The sequence below is a fragment of the Aulonocara stuartgranti genome (genome assembly GCF_965226115.1).
Source record: "Aulonocara stuartgranti genome assembly, chromosome: 11".
NCBI lineage: Eukaryota > Metazoa > Chordata > Actinopteri > Cichliformes > Cichlidae > Aulonocara > Aulonocara stuartgranti.
Window position 1 is genome coordinate 12,878,315 of NC_138947.1, and position 19,409 is coordinate 12,897,723.

Consider the following 19,409-nt stretch of genomic DNA (forward strand, 5'->3'; position numbering starts at 1 on the left):
CTGGCCTTATTCATCTATGCATGCAATTACCTCATGTGTTGTGTCTGGGTGTTCAGTGTCATTGCAGGAAAGCATTGGCTCATCACACTTTAAACAGATATCCCTCACTTTGTTCTTCAGTCACATGTCACTGTCAGTCCTCCTACAGAGGATGTCTTATTAATTCAGAGTTAAAGCTTCATCTAATATATAATTTCTATGCTATAAATGAGGGAAATGAAAATGTTTGTCTGTATTCTTCTTTTTTTTATGTATTTGTTTCAAAACAGCTGTATTAAACCATGAATGTGTCATGACATCAGACATCGCGAAGAATGATCAGAATTTAAATCCCAAATTTTTACCTTCATCTTGATGAACAAAATTTCTTAGTACTAGTATTTACTATAAACAGAGAAAGTGAAATTGGGGGGGCTATTTTTATGCTATTTCTCAATAGATTAATCCGTAAAGTATTTGACAGAGCTGCATCTCTTTTACCCTGTCATACATTAAGTTAAGTTACAAGTCTGAAAAGCTCTCGTGAGAAAGCTGCACAGTGAAAACAGGTTAAGCAGGACTCCTGTGTTCAAAAGCCTCACCCAATATAACTGACAACAGGAGTGGGATATCAAACGTCCACGGTAAGCAGAAATATTTTAGTCACTGAAATAAAGTTTATTTAATCTATCCATTCCCCCTGTTTGCTGGCAGGTGGAGCAAGTGTACTGCATATGTTTGATAGATACAAGCATCCACCACCACTTTTAGTCATGCAAGCAACATCAAAGTTAAAACATGCATTAATTTCTGGATCAATTTAAGCCTCCAGATATCGAATACTTAACATACCCATGGATTATCCAGTTTACTGTATAAGTGATCCCAGACACCTGACTGTAACTGCTGCATAACTATAAGTTGTGTAAGGAAAAACATCCCTAATTCAAAACATTTCTGAAATAAAATCAGGGTGAGATACAAATGGTAAATGGCCTGCATTTGTATAGCGCTTTTCTAGTCCCTAAGGACCCCAAAGCGCTTCACACTACATTCAGTCATTCACCCATTCACACACCGGCGATGGCAAGCTACATTGTAGCCACAGCTGCCCTGGGGCGCACTGACAGAGGCGAGGCTGCCGGACACTGGCGCCACCGGGACCTCTGACCACCACCAGTAGGCAAACATGGGGTTAGTATCTTGCCCAAGGATATTTGGCATGCAGCCAGGAGGCAGCCTGGGATCGAACCACCGACTTTCTGATTAGTGGCTGACCTGCTCTGCCACCTGAGCTACAGCCACCCCTACAGCCACCCCTACAAAGACATAAGCTCTGAGAGTCTGCAATAATTTGTTGAATTTATGTTTCAGAGCAGTGGGGTTGTTTTTTTTAAACTATTTGCTACGAGGTTGAATAAAACTAAACACAGGTTTCTGAGCAGGGAAAGTTGCGTCCTTAGTGTTTATGTGGACTTTGAGATGTTGGCTCAGATAATCAATAAGTACTCTATTTGCATATACTTGTTTGAAATATAAACTTTGCCTCAAATTATAATTGCCCGCATGCGGTCTTACACATTAAAGCATGGATATCATACTTTTGGTCCAAAGGCATTAAAATGAAAGAGGCAAGCCAGAGAATATAAATGTCATGCTGATTTCGTGTGTGAATGTAATTAATTGGCACAAAACTTGTCTAGAGCAAACCTTAACATCCTGCTATCTATCTATCTAAAGACAACCCAAGTAGTTTTTAAGTGAAGATTTCATTTATAAAATTAATTACCTCCCCTAAACCCCTGGTAAAATAATGACTTAACTGTTATTACAGTTTTTCTCAAATGCTAAAACACATTTCACAAACGTTACCACCAGGTCCCCCAATGTCCAAACACAACACCCTTCTCTAAAGCTACATAAACACAACCACACCTTCCCACTGCAAAACTCAAACTCCCACACCAAGAGAGCAGCTCGAAGCTGTCAAAACTATAAACACTATACACAGCATTACACACTACAGCAAAACAATTGAAAACACAATGCTCAATTTGTGAGAAGGTTCTTTGTTTCATAACTGCCAATGCATATTTTAGAAACTATACAGTAACGGATCGTCGTAGATCTCTGCAGAGGATTAGGCATTTAGATTTGTGAGTTTCATATGAGTAGTATAAATCTATAGAAAATCCTGCATGTACGTACACTACTGTAACACAACTCAATGCAAAAACAGAATCTAATGCACACAACAGTAATCTTGAAAACATGAACAGGGTGTGAAGTTTTTTTATTTACGTTATTCACACCACACACACACCACAATCACTGTGCGGCATCATGTCGCTGAGCTGTTGCTTGCATCTCGTCCGTAATGATGGTGCGAGGTTGTCTTGCTCTCCCTCCTGGACCTTCTCCTCTCCCATGTTGGCCTTCTCCTCTTCCTCGTTGGTTGCTCCTCTTCCTCCTCTCATTTGAACTCCTCTTCCTCATTGGCCTGCTCCTCTTCTTCCAGGGCCAGCTCTTCTCCCTCCTCTGCATCAAATTCCTCTTCCCCTGACTCTGCCTTCATCCATTGTGTTTGTTTGGAACCTTCAGCATACTGTGCACTCTGAACTTGCTTTTACATGTGGGTACAGCATTAGCAACAAGTGTCTTCAATTTTGAGTCATTGTGTGTAGTGAATGACGCCAGGTGTGTTCCCTGTGTTCAAAGATTGGTGACTGTGGCAAGCATTTTGCATCACAATTCAATGCCCTGAAACGCAAGCTCACTTGCATCATACAGCAGGGAAATGATCTGAAAACCACTAGGAGGTCCACCTCTGAATCGCTGAAAAAGATAAAAGGAAGGTTTTGAAGCTACCTAATTAGTCCAAGACCAAAATTAAATCTGAATGAAAAGCGTTGGTATGACCTTAAACTGGCCACTCACGCTTAAAAACCTTCAAATGCGCCTGAAATGAACATTTCCCCAAAGTAAAGTGGGCCAAAATGCCTCCACAGTGACGTAAACATTGTCAGTTATCACAAATCCTTAATTGCAGTCATCATCAGGTTTCACAAAGAGCCTGGTAGGGTGGGTTGGCTTTTTCCCATAATAAATTAAATCATCATTTAAAAATTGCATTTTGTATTTTCTCAGGACATCTTTGCCTAATATTACTATAATTTTTTGATTATATGCAATCACAGCAATATGTACATTAGATTCCCCCTCGATTCTGATATCGGTAATACAGGAAACAAAGGAAAATGTTTTTGACAATAGGTTATGCATGCATGCATAAAGTACTGCCGCTAATATCATCCAAAGTGCTGGTAGAAGCTCATATCCATCCAAGATATAAGGTGCACTTGTTCCACCTGGAAGAAGTAAAGAGTAATATCTGCAGGCAGTCAATACAGCTGGCTGCTGGCAGATTTTTAAATCAATCAGATATACACAGCACACTTGCTCCACCTGGAAGAGAGTAAGGAGAATGCAGTCAAATTATCATATCGGCAGGAATGCCTTCTACAGTATGTCACTCCTCTCTGTTTGAGTCCATTCACACTGCCACGGTTCACTGTAAAATAACTAAACTATGAACTCGCTCACATGCATTCTGGCCTTACACTTCATCTGCTGCCAATTTATATTGAATTTGTGTCTTTTACATCACTGTGGAGGCAACCTTTGTGGAAGTTAAGAGGTTAAGGATCCAGTTATAAGCTTACATATATCTCACTGTTATTTGCTGTTCTATGTAAAGGCATCCAAACACTAACATAATATTTAAAATATAACCACTGGATGCCTCCCTGATTAATGAGCTAAGAAATGACCCCCTGCGTTGCACGTGTTGAAAAGCCAGACCATGTTTCCAAAAGCGATTTTATGCATTACATAAGCTGTTGTACAAATCAGGTTCTTTCATGATTTGTTCTTTGTGTAGAGATAAAACAAGAGAGTAAATGTCACAGCATTTATTTTGATTTGTTAATTGTCACTTCAGACAACGAACATCAGTTATACTCAAACACGGCGTATACATAATGTTATGTTTAATCTCAAGAGTCGTACATTCCTTGTTAAATGAAGGAGAAATAAATAAAAAAGTAAAATGTTGAATAAACGTGTGATTAATCATTGTGCATTAGACCCAAATGTTCCAGTTAAAAGCATAAAATATTTGACAGACCTGGCTTAGCTGTTGTGAAGCACTCTCACTTTCTCATTGTACAGATTGCATATGTACAGCTGAAGTGTTTATCTCACAGAACCATAAATCATAAACTTTGTGAATTCAAACACGATATCAGAATATTGATCCAGCGTGTTAAAATCTGCCTTTCACTATCGTGTCCCAATTAAAGAAAGAAAAGGTTATATTGTTAGACATCAGATTTATATTTTTTTTGTGCCATTCACAGCTTTTTGTGATGGCACTGCATTTTGTCTACTTGAGACTCACTGTAGAGCATTTTAGTCATTTCTAGATTGGTTAAAGTGTTTTTGTCTTCAGCAGCCTGGAGTATATGCACTGAATCGACCTGCCTCAGCTACACTTGGATGATTTGTTCAAAATGTTAGATTGGTGTGATGGACACATTCTTCTGTGAAGCTGCATTTAAACATTTCTCTAACAGTCTGATTCAGCTCTGCTTCCTTCAGGACACACACTGGAAATCTTTGATACCTTGTGTGATACCGCTTTAAAAAAGAAACACATCTGTCTAGCAGAGGATGATCTGTTCTGTCACTACACTTTACACGCTGTCATACTGAGTCCCTTTAATGTCTTCTGACATGTACTGTGCTTGTCGTTTTACTAAATTTAGTCAGCTATTTCTATTCTGGTACAGTTTGCTTTATAGAGCTATTTTAATACATGAAGCCACTTATTGTATTCAGCTGCTTCACTTTATGTACTATTCATTTATTTTATTCATTTATTTTCACTTTTATTGTAGTATCTAGTTAGTGAGCTCTTCATTGCAGCACATTCAGTTTTTTACAGGTGAAATACACTAATATATCGTAAGACCTGTTTAAACAGTTGGAGGTTGACAGAATTACAACAAATTGTGAATAAATAAACATCTTAGCGAGTAGTGGCCTGGCTGTGATAGAGGAGGATGTGCTGTGGAGTAAGGAGGAGAAAGGAGAATAGAGGATGCAAAAGGGTGCAGGTGATGGATGATGCAGCATATAAACTGGTTCAAAGGAAGGTCAAAGAAACAAGAGCGACAGGACAGAAGCAGTGATTCCCCAAGATGACTTTTTTTAATTAATTTATTATTATTAGTTTATTATTACTGTATTTAACCAGGAAAGATCTAATGAGATTTTTTTTAAACGTATTTACAAGGGTAACCTGGATAAAAACAGCACTAAAATACACCACTCGTAAAATGTTATGAATTATAAAACATCAGTGATCTCAAACATATATAAACAAAAGAAAAGTCCAACAACAAGTTCAGCAGTGTAGTCAAAAAGTCCATCAAAACATTTACATGCAAATCTTTGGATATGTAAAATGTGAAGTATTTGTTTAAACTCACTCAGAGAAACAATTCCTTCAAATGGAGCTCATTCTGGTGCTGATTTCATACATAAGGGGAGAAGTACTTGAAGCCTTTTTTCCCCAACTCAGCGTGAATCCTTGGCATCGTCACTAAGAACAGATTTTGTGAATGAATGTAGTAAGATCCCAAACTTTTCTAGATAATATAAGGTGTAAGTAATATACTATTGCATACAGTGGCTTGTAAAAGTATTCGGCCCCTTGAACTTTTACACATTTTGTCACATTATAGCCTCAAACATGAATCAATTTTATTGGAATTCCATGTGAAAGACCAATACAAAGTGGTGTACATGTGAGAAGTGGAACGAAAATCATACATGATTCCAAACATTTTTTACAAATAAATAACTGAAAAGTGGGGTGTGCGTAATTATTCAGCCCCCTCAGTCAATACTTTGTAGAACCACCTTTTGCTGCAATTACAGCTGCCAGTCTTTTGGGGTATGTCTCTACCAGCTTTGCACATAAAGACTGAAATCCTTGCTCATTCTTCTTTGCAAAACAGCTCCAGCTCAGTCAGATTAGATGGGCAGCAGTTTTCAGATCTTGCCACAGATCTGAAAAAGTTGCAGACTATGTTTATATGAAACGTGTGTATACTTACTGCATTTGATGTATTTTAACCATATGTAATACGTTACAGAATGCATCACGTGTAATTGATTGTTGTTGATTTTTCCACCCCTTTTTTCCATCCTAATCTCATGAAACCTAAATAAATTTCTTTAGATCCGTCCCTGTGTAGTGTTTGAAAGGTGCTATATAAATAGACTTGCCTTTTGTAAATATGCCAAAAAAATGTAGACGTTTACAAAAAGGGCTCTTTTTGTTCTACAAAAAGGAAAAAAAAAACACTGTAACTACAAGGATTGATAGTTTAGACCATGATTTAAGCAGTGACATGTGTTCTCAACATCTCAATCAGGGATTTATCAGTGAAATATTAAACAAAAGCGAACTTGGGAGTGATGAGTTTTCTTGTGGGGTCCGTGTTAAGTCTGGGAATCACATTTTAGGAGACTCAAAGTTACGGTCTGATCTCTTTCTTCACTGATTTAGTTTAGAAATTGCAGACTTCTGTTTGCTCTCGACACAATTATGTGCACTACTCAAGTAACTTAACGGTCAGTCTAAAAAAAACCGTCTCTGATGGTCGACATGGAACGCCTCCCGCGCATCCTGCTACGGTCTCGCGAATCATCGTAAGATTTCGGCTTTTTCCGGCTTACCTCATTCAGTTAGCTAGCCAAGCTGATTAGCCTGCTACTACAAGCTAATGTTTGTATGATATTTAATGTTGTAGCCGAATCTGATTGGATGATACAGTGAGTGCAGAAAAATGGCGGACGTAGCGGGGCAAGAAATTTGTTCCCCGGTCCCTCCGTCACCTCACCCTTCTTCTCGTAACGGCTCCGGCAGCGGTAACGTTACACCGGGCACCGGCGGCAGCTGCCAGACCGCAACCACCGTTACTTCAGGCCCGCGGCTGGTTCGGATAGTGAAGTCTGACTCCGGCTATGGGTTCAACGTTCGGGGGCAAGTAAGTGAAGGAGGGCAATTACGGAGCATCAACGGAGAACTGTACGCCCCACTGCAGCATGTTAGTGCGGTCCTTCCGGGGGGTGCCGCCGACAGAGCCGGCATTTCGAAAGGGGACCGGATTCTTGAGGTGTAAGTACTGTTTTTTAGCTTCTCTCCAAGCTGCTTATAACGTAAGTGATGAAAATGACCTGTTTCACTTTCCGGACGATCACGCAGTGAGCTCAAGGCAAACGTGACTTTATAGCATCATTCAGTCAAACTGGGAACACTAAGGTGCCAGTGTGTGCATGCACTGTGACACCGGTCCTGCAGAAGAGCCGTTCATCCCAATGAAAGGAGTGTCTGTGTGTGTCAGAGAGAAACGATCCGGGGATCATTAGAAATTCACGTCACACTGAAATCTATTCCTCTCATCCACTGCATGCCAGATATTTCCAACTCACTCCTGTGCACATTCACATCATCCTAAGCAGATGCAGTGTGGGTCATTTATCAATGAAACACTTTGTTTACACAAATCATGAATGGTAAACCAGCTCACATCTTTAACATCAGCATCACTGAATTAGATGTTACTTAGCACTGAGGATTATTGCACCTGGTTGATTTGGCATTGAAGTGTTCAAGTGTGTGTTGAACTGTTGTTGTGTGGAGTAACACACAGCATCAGCATCAGTACTCATGCTTCAGTGTGTCTGTGTGCATGGAATACCATGATGCAGAGAGGGAGGGATGCCTTGAGTTCAGTTCTGATTGGCTTTGTCCTCTCAAAGTCACTTTCTGATTGGCTGGCTTTTGCACACTGCTGTGTCAATGGATGGCCTGCAGTAACCTGGCAGTTTGTTGACCCCATTATTTCTGTGTGCCAGCATGTGGATGTGTGCCTGATCATTTTGTTATCATATACAAGATACCCCTCTGCTAGTATTATTAGCATGGTATATAGTGGTCATGTAAAGCTACAGTACACTTATTAAATTTACTAGCCACATAGTATCCTTCAAGACCAGAGTGTACATAATACATTAAAAAAAAACCTAAACTTTAACAGTGTGGGACAATAATGAAAACATGACTCAAAATGCAGGATCAGACAATGTAAAACTACTACTTAGAAAAACATGAAGTGAGCTCAGAAATCAAAGATTTAACAGGAACAGAATAAGTCAGACTCAGGTTTAGAATAACAAAGAAAACAAAACAGGAGTCAAGAAGACTAGAATAATAAAAGCCAAACAGCAACCCAAACACAAATATATGCACTACGAATCCTAACCTTGAAAAACCACACAAAAAAAAGAAAACTGGGACCATGGCAGCCTGAGGTTATATGAAGGTTGTAAGGTGGCACATAATGATGCTGAAATTAACCATTAGAAAAAACGGTAAAACCACGTGGTCATCGAAAATCCTCGGTTGGTGACTTAAATATTAGAGTTACTGTTGACTTTCTTTTTTCTCTGACCTCTGCTGTCAACAAAGCATTTCAGTTACTGGATGTCTGTTTTGAGATGCTTCTGCCTGAAATCCTGAAAGAGCTACAGTTTCTGAGTAACTCAAAACAGCCAGTCTGGCGCTAGCAGCCATGCAACATTAGTGACTTGATTTTAACCAGGTCCTCTTCATCGTGCTTAATTAACATGTGATTGGCTGGTTAAACATTTGCTAGTTTAATACAAGTAAGTAGTAAAGTGAGTCTAAGCACTCACATTCACACTGGAGTGGCTGCATACTAGCTGCAGCATGTTGAGTATTTTTATTTATTTGCACTTTTATAAACAGCTCCTCCTCTCAGACTTAAATTCAGTTTGTGTTATTTAGCATAATTATTTCAGCATTCTGTTTTATTATAAAGGTCATATATATTGTTTAAACACTTTTCAAGGTGTCAAATGCATTTTAATTTGGCCTTTAAACTATGTGTGAGGGGTTGAACATTTATACATGAAGTACAGAACACTGCATAGTGCATAAAGTCACCTAATAAATCCTTAAGCTGCAGCAAAAACAAAATGAACACATACTAGTAATTTCAATTATAAAAGCAGAACTAGAAATCTGTCACATGGGAAGGGTGTCTACTGTAAAGTGTTTATCATAGTCAAAAGTGCTGATAGTGGCGGTGCAAAGGCCTCTGTGTCAGGTCCTTATTATATCATCATAAAGCTGCAGGAAGGAAAGAGCTGCCAAAATGCTTGGTCTGCATTTTTTCTTGTAGGACACGTTTGCGCTTTCTCCCACTCCACCTGCAAGATTGTTATATTTGTATCCTCCATATTAGTCTTTTCTTACTTTTACCTACATAATCATCATTCCCAGCTTTGCTATGTGTGCACTGGCTCAGAATGCCTTCTTTATGTTGAGTACATGTGTGTAGCTATTTTGTTCCACTGTAGGTAAAATAGAGCTTATGTTCATCGGGCTTCAACCCTCCATCTAAATGCCAGCATGGCAAACATAACAGATATGTATTCATTCAGTTGAAGCATTTCCTGCATTTCCTGTCCTGGCTTGTTACCATCTCAGTGGTTGTCTTTAATATAAGTTAGTGAAACATTTGTGGGCTTCTCACAACGTGCTTGTTTATAAAATGTGAATTAGGACACTCAAACCTTTTGCATACTATCACGCTGCCTAAAAGATGTCACCCTGTGGTGATGTGTTTTTTAAGTCAACTAAACCCTAGAATTGGGTTTTATTTTCTGCTCAAAGCTCGAAGTGTATCTTAACAGCATATTAACACACTTTATCCTGTATTTATCACAACATGTGTTTTCACATTAGATGATCAGAGCTCATCTATGTCTACTTAATGTGAGAATTTGCCCCCAAACCACTGACTGTGTTACATTTAGGTTATGCAAATATCATTTACAACGCTGCTGGCTTCTGTAGTCTTTGGAAAATGTTCAAATGAAGTTTGGCCTGATTCCTCATTCACTGTAATATTTCCAAGCTGTTGTTTAAGTCCTGGAATGTAAAACACAGAATAATTTATTGAATCTCATTCAGGCCTCGTTCAAATACCGCCTTTATCTGCCAGCCTACGCTGGAGCTTGTTTTAAAAGTGTGAGAAATATCCAGTGGTGTCGCTGAGAGCTTTTAGATGAGGCGACATGGTTTTGGAGCAAAGTTAACTACGGGTTAGGCTGCTACAGCTCTGTCATTCACTCCGTTTGACACAACTGCCAAAGTGCACACACCCAGTGTCGCTCACTTTCAGCTGTGCTCATGACATAACCAAAGGTCTCAATTCTGAAAGAGATGATGCAAAAGTTCTACAATGTGCGCACCAGTAACTCTTATTTGAACCCCTTTTTTTTTTTTTGCTGTTTCCCATTTCATTCAATATTTTTATATTGTTTAGCAGTTCAAATAATTCTTGTTATTTGTGAATCTTATAATTTCATGTGTTAAACTTCTACCCTGAGAGAGAAGAAGCAAAGTACAAGGCACTGATAAATTGTCTGAATATAACAGCCCTGCAGTCATGAAGCACTTAGTCATTTCTCATTGGTGTTAACAGCATGCCGTCTGTGTGTTGATTCAAGTCTCTGGTAATTAAAGGCTGCTGTTTAGATTATTTGATTGCATTAATTTATAATTGCATTTTCACTATTGTATTTCCTAATTCAGTGAAAAAAAACTCTGTACTCTTTTATGCTTATGAAAAATAGAAAGTTAACCTTAAGAATATTAAAAAAGAAAATGCTTGCCACTCTAGTATATAAATCTCTTTATTCAACAGCAATGGGGTGAACGTAGAAGGAGCAACACACAAGCAGGTGGTTGATCTGATCCGGGCCGGTGAGCGAGAGCTGGTGCTGGCCGTGCTGTCCGTTCCTCCCCAGGAGGCCGACTGCCTGGATCCCGGAGACGACGGGTCGGCCCAGTCCTGTTACGACTACTCCGACAAGCAGGCAGTGCCCATCTCTGTTCCCAGCTACAAACACACTGAACTCAACCATGAAAAGTTTGTGGTGGGTACACTCGTGCAAAAACACTCGGATGGATAAAAATGTTTTTGTAGTTGGACGCAGCCAGTCACAACTCAAGGCTTATGCGATTGTTACATTCATGAGATGTTTATATTCAGGTCTATGAGCAACCTAATGTTCTGGATATTATAAATACTGTTGACTAAAGATCACCGCCTTTTCATTTTCATTTTTCCACTTTAACTCTTCCAGGTGTATAATGTGTACATGGCAGGCAGACAGCTGTGCTCCAAGCGTTACCGGGAGTTTGTGATTCTACACCAAAACCTGAAGAGGGAGTTTGCTAACTTTACTTTCCCCAAGCTGCCTGGAAAATGGCCTTTTTCCCTTTCAGAGCAACAGCTGGACGCACGACGCAGAGGCCTGGAGGAATATCTAGAGAAAGGTGAGGAAGAGAGGAGGAGAATCAGGCTTTCTTCATAGGGCTAGCACACAAACAGTTCGCCCACTTACAGTTGCCTTCCATATTGTTTGGAACAAAGATACAGCTTTGTAGTTTTGCTTCTGAACGCCACCACGGTTGATTGTAAATCAAACAAACAACACGTGATTATTCAGTTTTCCAAAACATTTGCATGACCTCTTTAAGGATTACACACATTTTTATAAACAGGACACCATTTTCAGAGGCTCAGAGTTAATGTGACAATTGACTGCTAAGCAGTTTTATGGCCAGGTGGTGAAGTCGCAGATGTCATTGTATAATGACTTTTATTTCACTTACACACACACACAAAAAAAACTGTATCTAATATAATGTGTGTTTCATCTGCAGTGTGCTCTGTCCGAGTCATTGGAGAAAGTGACATCATGCAAGAGTTCCTGTCTGAATCAGATGAGGTAAAAAAATAAAAATAAACGTGTCTTTTTGCCCGTTCCCCGCCTGTGACTCACTACACTGTGTCTGTCTTTCTGGCTGTCTTTGCTGTGACCTAGAATTATAACGGTGTGTCGGATGTGGAGTTGAGAATAGCGATGCCAGATAAAACCACACTCACTGTCAGAGTTCGCAAAAATTCAACTACAGACCAGGTCTATCAGGTAAACCCACACAAACACAGTCCTGTCCCCACTATAGCCACAACATTATTTCAGTCTCTCACTCTCATTCTGTGGCAATCTCTCGCGTTCAGGCTGTTGTTATGAAGCTAGAGATGGACAGTGTAACAGCCAGCTACTTTGCTCTGTTTGAGGTCATCAACCACACCTTTGGTGAGTAAGGGCAGGTAACTCAAGCACAGGTTGCATTTTTGCTAAAGCATAGCACAAATGTTGCTGTAGTTGCTATCTGTGATCACTAACAAGTGACAGAAAAGAAAATATCTGTATGCAGCCACCTTTTTTTTATAATCATCTAGAAGCAAATACCTTATACATGAATAATCATGCTCATAATATGGTTTGTAAGGGCATTTATAATGATGTCACATTCGTTTGACAAAGCTTAGTGTGTTGTTTGTGCCTAATTTAAAAAATGAAATAAAACTACAGTAGTAGCATTTCTGTTTAATGCACAAAGTTCTCTATGACCTGTGTCTATTACAGCAAGGACAAATGCACCACAACATTAGCAATAACCAGTTATATTTGATGAGAATGAAAGTTTTGTGTGTATCCACTAAAGTTTCAATTTGTTTCTTTCTTGCAAGGAATAAATCAGCAAATTCTATCCCCAGTGATGTGAAGAAAGCCATCCCCGTTTTATTTTTAATCAGCTGAAGAACTGATAATTACAAGTGTATGCACTTGTGCTGTTCTTCCACACCCACACAACACTTTTTTTTTCCAAACTCTAGGAAGGAAATTGTTTAGCAGCACGAAGGAATCTTTCACAAGTAAAAAGAAGCATTTGTCTTGCAGTTCTAACATCAGTTACATTTACTTCAGTGTTTACTTTAGAATGTTGTAGTGTAATGTAAAGTTACACTCCTTATGCTGTAGGTGTAGATAACTGTGGCCTGATTTATTCTGTCTCAGAAGGCTCAGAAGCGTCATCTGTTTCTTGAAACGATCCTTAGCTTTGGTTTCACAGTAACATCGCTGTCTTTGGTTTTTGACCTTGCTTTGCCTTTCTTTTTTCCTTATTCGTGTTGCATTGTTTTGTATGGCTTGGTTACTGTCACAACATTGTATCACAAAGCAGAAAGTAACAAGCCTACAACCACATTAGCAGCTCGTGAAACTTTATTAATAAAACCTATTATGAAGAATTGTGTTTGTTTGTTTTTCATGCAAATTATCGTTATTTTATTAAGAACATTTCTAATGGATCGCCAGTCTTTTTTCCCCCCGTAGTGCTTGTATTAAATTTCATGGCCATCATTCTGGCAGTTGCTGAACAAAAGACAATTGATTTACTGCTGTACAAATGTCTGTCGAACTGACTGACACACTGACAAAGAAACTGACCTTCCTGTGCAGCTAGCCTCACAAAAAATACAGCACAGGTTATGTGACTTTATTGACATATCCAATAAAATGAAATTATATAAACTTAAATGAAACCCTATTGATTTTTGGTTCATAGATGGTATCCATCTTTGTGGAAGAAGTACAGTTAAGTCTTAGGAGGTAGGATTTGTGCTGTTAAATGTTCTACAAATTTCTTTCATGTCTTCTTTCTTCTTTAGTACGTAAGCTTGCCCCCAATGAGTTCCCCCACAAACTGTATGTACAGAACTATACCTCAGCGATCCCAGGAACCTGTCTCACCCTACGCAAGTGGCTCTTCACCACAGAAGAGGAGATTTTGCTTAATGACAACCAGCTCGCTGTCAACTATTTCTTTCACCAGGTGCGTACACACTGTGTATTTGTCTGCTCTGTTTGGTATGCTTAGTGGATTTTGTATTTAATTGTGTCTCCTGTCTGACCTCTTTGCAGGCTGTGGATGATGTGAAGAAAGGCTTCATTAAAGTTGAGCAGAAGTCTTATCAGCTCCAAAAGCTGGCCGAGCAGAAGAAGATGTCCATGGTGAGCCTTTTATATACAGCACGCTACTGTTTGAGAGTAACATGCACATACAGAGACACTGTATTCTCACTATATCTGAGTGTGTCGTCCACTTTGTCACACTGCTTCATTCTTATTTCACTGAGTGATATACCACAGTGTAAAAAGGAAGTAGTCTAAGAGCGAGTGTGTCACAGACACACATTCTTGCCAGCAAAATGTGCTCGCTGAAAGTGAATAAGTGAGTGAGCATCAGTAAATTACCGCCAATTTGAAGAGATTAAAGCTGCTCCAGCAGGTAAATAATCACATCCCGTTTCTAAATCAGTCAGGCTACAGAGAATAACTGCACTCTGCTTTATAGCCTTAAGTGTTTTTTCACAGTTAAAAAATGCACCCTGCATCTAAACTTCATTCAGCTGCAGAGCATCCTCTTGTTTTTCAGTTTGTGAAAAATGTTTAGCTCACATTGCCTCTTCTCCCTCTTTTTTTTCACAGTACCTGAGTTTATTGCGAACTTGCGAAGGCTACAACGAGATCATATTCCCCCACTGTTCCTGCGACTCTCGACGTAAAGGCCACGTGATCACGGCCATCAGTATTCACCACTTCAAGCTGCACGCCTGCACAGAGGAGGGGACGCTTGAGGCAAGGCCTACTCTTTGCTGTGTGTGTGTGTGTGTGCGTGTGTGTGTGTGTGCGTGTGTGTGTGTCTGCCTTTTCTATACCTCTTGTGTAACAGGGTGAGTGTACTGAAGCCTTCGTGTTGTTCCAGAATCAGGTGATTGCATTTGACTGGGGGGAGATGCAGAGGTGGGACACGGATGAAGAGGGCATGGCCTTCTGCTTTGAATATGCACGAGGAGAGAAGAAGCCACGCTGGGTCAAGATATTTACTCCTAATGTATGGATCACACACAGATCACTGCATACATATTATGTTTATTTGTTAATACTGCTACAAATGAAATAATTGTAAAGAACTCTAAAAGAAAAAGTTCAGGATGAGGAGAGTTACTGCTATATTTAGAAGGAACAGATCATGGTAAATGCAGATATTTTATTGAGTAGACACCACTTGTATGCCTTTACAGTAAATAAGAGGATGACACAAGCAGCCAGTAATTTTTATTTTTTTTAAAAGTAGTGGCAGTAGTGAGCCTAGTTCACTTACACATTACATCATAGCAAACTTCCCTGTTTGTATGGATAAAATCAGCCAGATACACCTGCTAATTAACCAAAAAAAATGTTTGAAAAGAAGAAGCCCATATTTAATTGGAAATAGTACAAAAACATACCCGAGAAGTTGTACCGAATCTTGAAAAATCATCATTTTAAATTGAATTCCTTTAAAAAAAAGTTAGTACAGGTGCTTGTTTACTACTGTGTTACAACACATCTTCTTTCACCAGCTCTTAAAGCCTTTGGGAACCAGTTACTGTTGCTTTATAAAGTGTGCTTATGCTGAGATAAGTTAACCAGTTGGTGGATGTAAGTTAAACTATATTTACAGGCAAGTACAAGAAGGTGGTATCAAAGCTCTTATCAAACTCCTTGTAAAGAAAAGAAAGAGACTCTCATTTCTACTACTCTTTTAGAGCAGCGATGTTAGGCTCATTTTATATGGTGGGTGACATGCAATCACTTTGATCTCAAGTGGGCCGAGCCAGTAAAAATACAGGATAGATGTGTAAAATTAGAGAAAAGGGTATAATGGCTCACTGCACAGACTGTCCTGTAATTATAAAATATAATGGTTTTGTTAGTTTACTGCTGACTAATTAATATTTGAAAAACAGGACCATTTATGTCATTTAATTATTTATCTGTTAATTACTTTAATTCAACATGAAAGCTAATGGGGGTTGGGCAGTTTGTATCAATAGGAAAAGCTGTAAAACGTATTAAATACAGTTAAAAACTTCAAATCTATGCACTCCGTCAAATTTTCTAAAGCTGTTCAGTGAGTCAGATTCTAGTCTTCGCTGGGCTCATTCTGACCCTTGGGCCTTATGTTTGACACCACTGTTTTAGAGAGAACCGTATAAACGCCAGTCTAAATCTGTGCTTCTCTTTGTCATTGTTTAGTTTAACTACATGCATGAGTGCTTTGAGAGAGTCTTCTGTGAGCTGAAATGGAGGAAGGAGGTAATGCCCTTCTGCTTCTTTACAGAATAATCTGCTCTAATACAAGCCATTTACTTCTGTCCTGTACTTACGGAAATAATGCATCTGTGCCTTCAGGTGGAAGAGGAGGCTACAGACAAGGACAATAAGAACTGCAGTAAAGATGGTATGTGTGGCAAGGTAAGGCTTTGCCTGCCTCTGTCCAGTTTGATACCAGTGATAATCCTTTTACTTTCTTGTTTTGGTGTTTTATACAGTTTCTTTTCCTTCTGTGTCTAAGCTTGTGGTTTTTACCCCTGGTTTCTGTTTCTGTAACAGAATATTTTCCAGCTGCTGAGGCACAGAAGGGATGGGGGCACCTAGGAAGGGAGATCGTTACCTCGTAACTACATCGCCATCACCACCTCAGCTCAGTTTTGGCCCCGACCTTCCCCCCCATACCCACCAGAAATCAGCTGTTAACTACTCGGACGTCATTTAAACTCCATCAACTTCAACATGAGAAGCTCCTCCTTACATGCAAACCAACAAGCATCTGCTGATGAACACGTTGAATGAACAGACGCATAAAAAAAAATAAACTACAGACTTGTGTACCAGAACTCTCGAATCCAGCACATCGCGACCATGCATTAAGCAGAGCTCCGTTGAAAAGAAACGAGCTGCCTACAGAATCAAAGTGACGGATTCATGCGAGCCTTCCTCTTATTGGCAGGGACTTGAAGTGGAATGTGACGTGCAAACGATCGGGGTTTTGAACCTTCTTTTAAGAAGTCCTACTTGAAAAAGAGAGCTGAAAAGATTGGTGGACAAAGAAAGGAAAGTAAAAGTTGTTAGCTGCCCTCAGAAAGGGGACCACAAGATCACATTAATCACTGATTCGGAGGGGTGACCACAGGAAGACATTTAGCTTCTCAGTTTATGGATTAGAGCCTCAGTGTCCTGCGTCTCCATGCGTGTTATTAATATATGCAGAAAACCCCATCAGCTAAGAGAGAAGGGGCAAACCAGAGTCGAGCCCTGATAAAGTAAGTTACAGCTGAACCACGTCACATACATTAATTTCCATGTGTTGCGAACTGCATTTGCATTAATAATGTGACAAATGAGAGAAGGGATGAAGAACGCAGATTTTCTTTATAGGCTGTTTGTTTGTTTTTTTCATATTTGGGTGCATATCAATGCTTAGACATATGTTGCACTTTATCCAGCAGTATTATTGACCTCCAAATGTGCATAGTATAATGTAAAAGGGCAATAGATGGAATTATAATGGAATAAGTACAGGTCTACGTTTATCACTGACTACGGTGCAGTTATATACTGTGTGAGTGTGCAGAATTGTGCATTCAACTCTTAGGTAATCTTTTTAATGAACACACCATGCAAAATGTTTACGGCCATCGTGGAGCAGCGGTGATGCGGAGCTCCGCTCAGACACGTAACATCGTGCTTTACCCAGAAGAGGCAGCAGGGGTCCTTGTCCTCCTGCCGGCTCTTGAGCATGCAGTTATTACTTTTTTTTTCTGAGAGCTCCCACCAGATTTATAATGGGCCCGTAATTCAAATGGCCTTTCTATGCAGCACTATTTATCTGTGTAGCTGGTGCTTTGCTGTTGAATCACTTATTCTCTGCAGATTCGGGTTAAACAGGATGACAGTCTCCGAACAAAAAAGCGATGGCTTTATCCTTCGACCATTTGACAAAATAAGGATTACAGTGCGCAGCCCGTAAAGACATCCTACCAGCCGATGATTCAAAAAGGTAAAGCTCAACACTGTAATGCCATCTCTAAATGAGCCCAGTTCAAGTTCCAATGTAATCAAAACAATTTTGCATTGAGCTAGAACCTAATTATTTGATGGTGCAATACAGAGCCTGACAAATAAACAAAAATTACAATTCATTGCGTCATTAAAACCTGGCGCTGCGATGGCTGAAATTAAACATTTATTATTGCTTAGTGCAATTTTGTGATCTCGCATCCTTATTAATGAAATCGTAATGTGTTGCACTTTTTTCATTTTGAAAGTTACCAGTGAGTCGGACAAATATTACATGGTTGTTTCTACACCAGTTGCTTTTACAAGGTGAGAGAAGAGTGGCATGTTCAGTTATTATTATCTTAATAGAGGTATTTTTAAAAATCAATATATTGAAAGCTGAGATTTGTTCTTAGGTTTAAATTAAAGCTTCTTCTGAGTCAACAGCAATTTTATAAAACAATCACATTATAGGTTGTAGAAACAGAATATGATGCCACTGGCTTAATAGCATTAATATTAAAGATATCTACAAGACAGTAGGGAGCTTTAAATTTACATCAGTGAGTCTACCTAAGAGTCCTCGTTATCGTGATAGCGCTGTTCACGGAAGCATTTTGGGGTGATTAATGAGCTTCAGCACACCTTTGTGAGGGTAGAAAGGAGGTTTAATTGAATGTGTTGAGCCTTGAATTGAGAGATTGAATGTGCAGTCTTAAAGGCTGAACACATTTCCCCAGGATTCGTGTCTGCTTACTGAACCATGTCTGACACAGTCGATTGTCTGGCATCGCCTGATCACCCCACCTTCAAGCCCATGGGCTCACCCATCCACCCCCTACACACACGTGCACACACTTTCTCATGCTGACTGAAGTTAGATGTCACGTACAGTTAGATTCGATTTTAAATTCAGCTGATGAGCGTCACACTAAGAAGGGGATGGAGAATGACAACCTACAGAGCCTTTGACATGTCGAAATGTAAAATTTAAGCAAGTGTTTGGTTACATCGCTTACTGTAATAAATTGTAACATATTCTTTTAAATAAACCGATTTATTGATGCAAAGTTGGTTGTTGTTTATTTGCAACTAACGTTGTGTGTTTGGAGCTGAGTCAAGGAGTGCGGAAATCACAAAGTAACAGACAGTCCCCACAGTGGGCAGAGCCAGATTTATCCTATAAAGTTGATTTTACACCTGTACCCGTGTCTTTATTCCACTCTTCCTCTTTTCCTCTTCTCTCCTCACCGGCTTCCTCTTCTTTCCCCAACTCCAGCATCTTATAATGAGATCTGGGAGACAATTACCCAACAGGCAGCGAGATAGCCGTTACATATCGACCTGCATCAAGTGTCTGCACCCAGTAATTAATAGGTATTGATTGCTGCTGGTGAGGTGGTGACTGAAAATTATCTTGGAATGGGTGAATTTTGAAAAGCTAAAAATCTTTGGTCTGAAAATCT

General features: G+C 39.5%; 1 protein-coding gene across 2 annotated transcripts; it reads left to right on the plus strand.

The window, feature by feature from the left end:
• Positions 1–6,788: 6,788 nt before the first annotated feature.
• On the plus strand, positions 6,789–19,013 carry snx27b (sorting nexin 27b). Of its 2 annotated transcripts, none has more exons than XM_082552561.1 (13): positions 6,789–7,228; positions 10,848–11,079; positions 11,290–11,482; positions 11,873–11,937; positions 12,034–12,138; positions 12,231–12,309; positions 13,728–13,891; positions 13,981–14,070; positions 14,548–14,697; positions 14,825–14,953; positions 16,141–16,200; positions 16,297–16,359; positions 16,498–19,013. In XM_082552561.1, the coding sequence occupies exons 1-13, from the start codon at positions 6,897–6,899 to the stop codon at positions 16,540–16,542; spliced, it is 1,707 nt and encodes a 568-aa protein (XP_082408687.1). In that variant the 5' UTR covers positions 6,789–6,896; the 3' UTR covers positions 16,543–19,013. The 2 variants fall into 2 exon arrangements, with proteins under 2 accessions (XP_082408687.1, XP_082408686.1); XM_082552560.1 differs by having other exon boundaries at positions 6,790–7,228; positions 16,297–16,345.
• Positions 19,014–19,409: the final 396 nt, after the last annotated feature.